The sequence below is a fragment of the Penaeus vannamei genome, chromosome 24 (assembly GCF_042767895.1).
Source record: "Penaeus vannamei isolate JL-2024 chromosome 24, ASM4276789v1, whole genome shotgun sequence".
In the NCBI taxonomy this organism is placed as follows: domain Eukaryota; kingdom Metazoa; phylum Arthropoda; class Malacostraca; order Decapoda; family Penaeidae; genus Penaeus; species Penaeus vannamei.
The window spans coordinates 7238113-7243112 of NC_091572.1; the positions used below are offsets into that span (position 1 = coordinate 7238113).

Below are 5000 nucleotides of genomic sequence, written 5' to 3' on the forward strand. Positions count from 1 at the left end.
AAGTATAAAAATACCAGGCGAGTTGACCAAATAATTGTATATTTCTGGCCATTCAAGGTTAGGCCACGTTGTCAGATCATTTACCCAAGCGTCAGCTGACAGTTGATTTGGACAAACTTCCAGGCTACATATATTCAACTTGTTCAGATTTATAGATTTCGCTTATCCTTCAAGTTCCTTATACATGTATGAAGCAATCTTAACAATAGGAGATAGATTTCTAACGTAATATTTTACTTCACCTTAGTATCACGTTGCAGTGAAGAGGGCCTAGCAACAAGTTTGTTTTCACTGCAGCCAAGTTGCCACACGACTCGTGACGTCACATGGGATCCACTTATTCATGCCATCGGGGCCAAGATTGTGGGTAGTGTGGGGGCTTCTGTGGCATAATTTTGGTATATTTGGATTGTAGAGAGAGAGAGGAATCCATTGACACCAAAATTGTTGCAATCTGTTATGCAAATGTATTTGGAAATATTACCAGGAGTGAAATACACATGGCAAATTCAATTTTTGGGCTAGGCATAGCACTGTAAATATTCTAATAACAGATGGTTGTATTGTCATTCACATAAAGATCATATACAATTTATGGGGTGGTCCATCCCCTATAACAGTCCTTATATGGCTGGTATACTAACTCGAGATTTCATAAGAAGGGATAGATCACCTTGATGAGTGCCACTATGACATTTGTGTGCCAGTAAGTGACAGCTGCAGCCTCCACTTCCATGATTTGCAGAAGCAAGCAAACCTCAATCATATTCATGATGCACCCATCAATCAGAACCTCTAAACCCCCTCCTCAAGTATTCACCTATATTCACTTTATTTTGTGAAATGGGTGAAGATTCACCCTCCATTTACAATGTTTCTTGTACTGATCATTCAAAATTCACTTCAGGTTCATACATGGTGGGAATATGTTCAATGAAGATTTACCAGTATACATGAAAAGTTAACTTCAAATGAAGAGAAACATTTTTTTCCAAAGCCAGAATTGTCATGACTGAGAAGCCACAATTTTTAAAATAGTTGTGTGTCTTACAAGGTCCTAATACATCTTGTAAATCATTGCATCATATATTATAATACCACAAGCTGTGTGCTGAATAGCATGGCTGGCCAGTTGCCAACTTAATTGTCTGATGGGTGGTGAGTGTTTGATTCTCATGGGAAAATTCTTGCATAGGGTTTTCCTTTATTGATTATGGATTATTACGGGTTTAACCAATATGTGACACCTATTCACTTTCAGAACTAAAGTATTCATTCAAGATTAACCTTTTTTTGCTTTCTCTTTGCCTAAGATTAACTCAGAATACGTCAACAAAACAAAAACATTAGGTCAAGATTAGGCGCCTGCTCAACGTTGAATAGGTGTTGAACCTTGTGGAGGAGAGGTTGGAGTTTCTGATTGACAGATGCATTAATCTGACAGGATAGATCTTACACTTGGTCCATATTTTACAATTCCTAATGTTATGGAAAAATACTAGGGAGCTCTACAAGTTCTATCTTGCCATAGTACATATGGTGAAAGTGTAGTCTGTGGTATTTACTGTACAGTTGCCAGTATCATCATTGTAGTTAGTTTCCATGGAATTAAACTATTGACCATATATACCTTCACATTTAGCATTTACAATGGTAACCTAATGAAACATCAAATGCAAACCATCAATTTCACATTTTTTAGAATTGGCAGCACACAACAGTTGTATTGAATTACCAAGATAAGAGCTATCTTCCTACACTGAATTTGCTGTAGGAGTGCATGTCCATATAGATATACATATCCATGCCCCTGTACTGATTCACATATTTATAAACTTCAGCTTACTCTTTCATGATGTTTATCAAAATTTCAGGTGCTATGATGAAGGGCATCATGTTGTTGGAATTGAAGGTGTTGAAAAGCCAGTTGCAGACTTCTTCATTGAGCACAATATTCCCCACAGTGTAGACCAGTTATCATGGGCAAAATTATACAAGGTTTGTACCTGAAATAAGAGTAATTTTCCAGTTGTCTAGCATATAATGTGTCAGTCTATAATTTACTTCCCTAGTACTATAGGCACATTCTGAGTATCTGATTAGGGCCTTAGATTCAAAGCTAATGAAGATTGTCGTGAAAAGTACTGTACTGTAATAAGTATTCTGTTTTGTGTATAGAAAAATTGGCATTTCCAGGGGACTTGTCATTTTTGTGCATCACAGTTGGTAGAGCAACAGCATGTCATATCGCTAACCATTTTTAAAATGAGAAGAACTTGCTATCATTATGAAATGTCAGTTTGTGATAACTGCAAGATAAGTTTGTTGTAAAAAAGTTGATAAGTCGTACTTTTTTCTCAATTTTTTTTATTGAACTCAGACTTGGTAAGGAGGAATTGTTTTTAATTTATGTTATTTAATATTTTCTCAAATGTACAGTAAATGTAACTTGAGACTAATTTCAAAACCCTTACTTCTAGGATTAACCAGTCACATGATACATATCAGATTATAGTTGTTGTTTGTAGTGGGTCATGGTAGCATTTTAGTCTTTTCTCCTTTTTATTTCAAATTAACAACACTTCATGCTAGTGAAATTCTCCTTTTAAATCATTATCATGTAAAATTTGATTTTGAAGAGAATTTATAGTCGTACATTTGATGTTATCTGCAAGCCAAATTGAGTCCCTGACCAGTTATTATTGCCAATTTTTCTCTTTTTCTCTTCTTTCTTTCTTTAACAACAAAGCATTATCTTGAAAAAAAAACTTGATTTTGAAATTGAGAAAGAATGTAAATTGTAGACCCAAGCATCAGACCAAATACAATTGCATTTATAAAATAACAGTCACATATATTTATGACAGTGATATTTTAAAGGTTTGAAGGCCAACTCCTATTTTTTTTTCCAGTCTAGTGACAGTCGTCTTCAACTCTATTGCTGTGACCTCTTCAACATTGATGTTGAGGCAATAGGAAAGTTTGATTCTGTGTTCGACCGAGGGTCATTAGTTGCCATCTATGAAGAGGATAGAGAAAGGTAAGAATTTTTTTTGTAGTATTTTGTTTTGTCATTTTCATTGGTATAGTTTTCTGGGATCAAAGTTGTAATTATATAGTCTCTCTTCGACATAAGAAGAGATGTATCATTCCATCTATGCAAAAGGAAATCTTCCAGCATAACATTTATTTCAATTTTGGTAGAAGTCTGGCAAAAAGCAATAAATGATGAGATATAGGCAAATATATCTAGAGTTCAGTATAGATATATAAAGATATGAATACAGGTTTAAGTACCTAAAATTAAAGTTACAGAAAGACATTAGATATAAATATATGAAAATACACCCTTGTTACGATATGTGTTTTAGCATCAGATTTTATTCAGAGGTGTATTGAAATATTTTGTGGATATTTGCAGATATGCTGAACTAATGAAATCCATACTCAGTAATGACTTCCGTTACTTGGTCAATCTGGTTCAGTATACCCCTCATGAGAATTTTAGCGGACCACCAAGAAATGTCCCAACTGCTCTTGTTCAAAAGCTGTTTGGTAAGTCTCTTTTTTATTGTTTTCTCTTTCTTTTACATTAGAAGTGCATGCTGTTAGTAGTTGAATCTTTTGCTTTTCCCACATATAATTTTACAAATATGATACGTTTTGCGTAAAAGTAACATAGATTAGTATGAATGAAATGTATAGAATTTTTGTTTGTTATATGTAACATAATAATATGATCAAATGATCCAAGCTATAAGTAGATCCACAAGTCATATGCAAAACAATATTTTTTTGTGAATTCATAATTATCCTAACCATATTAATCATATTACTCTTTTATTTCATTTGCTCAAACCTTTCTTTATGTTGCAGGAGATAAAATCAACGTTGAAGTTTTGGAGACCCTTGATAGGACCGAGGAGGATCCTAAAGTAAAAGGAACTTGGGGTTTAGATTCTATGTTTGAAGTTGTGGCCTTGCTCACTCCCAAGAAATAGAATTTAGGTATTATATTTCCAGACAGATAAGTTTCACTTTTTTACTCCTAAAATCAGTGCCGAGTCCAGTGATGTGTGTTTTTATTTTTTTTATGATTTATTTTTAATTACATGATATATTTTTCCTGTTATATGATATCTCAGATTAATACCATTCATGTGAAGCTTTGTATTGATTTTTATATAGTAATCATCATGCTCAAACATCTGAAAGTATACCTCATGCAAAGAATCAACCATTTCATCAATGGCATTCTTGACTTTCCAGTTTCAGATTTTTTAGCTTTTGAAATATAGTCTTTACCTTTCACAGAATAGTTTAAACAAACAAGATGATGGATCATTATATTGCATGATACTTGTTTGCCGATTACTATATATTTATCCTTGAAAAGGAAATGTAGTGGTAAGTGCAGTTTCATTAATTTTACAGTGCATTTATGTCAGTTTTGTTATTTTACATTTTTTTATATGGATTAGAAAATCAACCTTGCTGCTCAAAGTTACATATCTTGAGTAATTTTTGTTGGTAAAAGATATCTGGTTTGTTTCCTCCTCATTAATGAAGGTGTCTATTAAAAAACATAAATATATGTTTATATCATTCTGTGTTGTGAACATGGAAAATCTTTAAAGTAGTATTTTTATAAAAAATAAAAAAGTTATGCAATGTACATATTTTGTGTAAAGTATGAATATATTATATTCCTAGAAAATATGTTATGACATCAATGATATTACTAATTTTTTATTATAGGTAAGTCACTAGGGCATTACTTATACCAGAAGGATATTTAATTGCTATTGTTTCATAGGTCTTCTTATTACCCATTAGTACATATACCCAGATCACCATTGTTTTTATGTCAGTGTGTTACATCACGTCTTCTACCAAGAGGAGATCTGTGGTTAGAAATATATTTTCATAAGAAGTATCCTGTGGGGAAGTGCTAAATGTATTGTTAGCAAAGCCTTGGTCTTTGATTGGCAAAAAATGCT

The 5000-nt window shown here is 33.0% G+C and overlaps 1 protein-coding gene across 1 annotated transcript in view; it reads left to right on the forward strand.

Annotated features, from left to right (window-relative positions):
• LOC138866220 (probable thiopurine S-methyltransferase) overlaps positions 1-5000 on the forward strand; it is a 6272-nt gene that overhangs the window by 857 nt on the left and 415 nt on the right. The window contains exons 2-5 of the mRNA XM_070138350.1: positions 1875-1998; positions 2913-3040; positions 3422-3555; positions 3877-5000. The exon at positions 3877-5000 is cut by the window's right edge and continues 415 nt beyond it. Of these exons, the coding sequence (XP_069994451.1) occupies positions 1875-1998; positions 2913-3040; positions 3422-3555; positions 3877-4001 (511 nt within the window). The 3' untranslated portion in view covers positions 4002-5000. The remainder of the gene's footprint in view (positions 1-1874; positions 1999-2912; positions 3041-3421; positions 3556-3876) is intronic.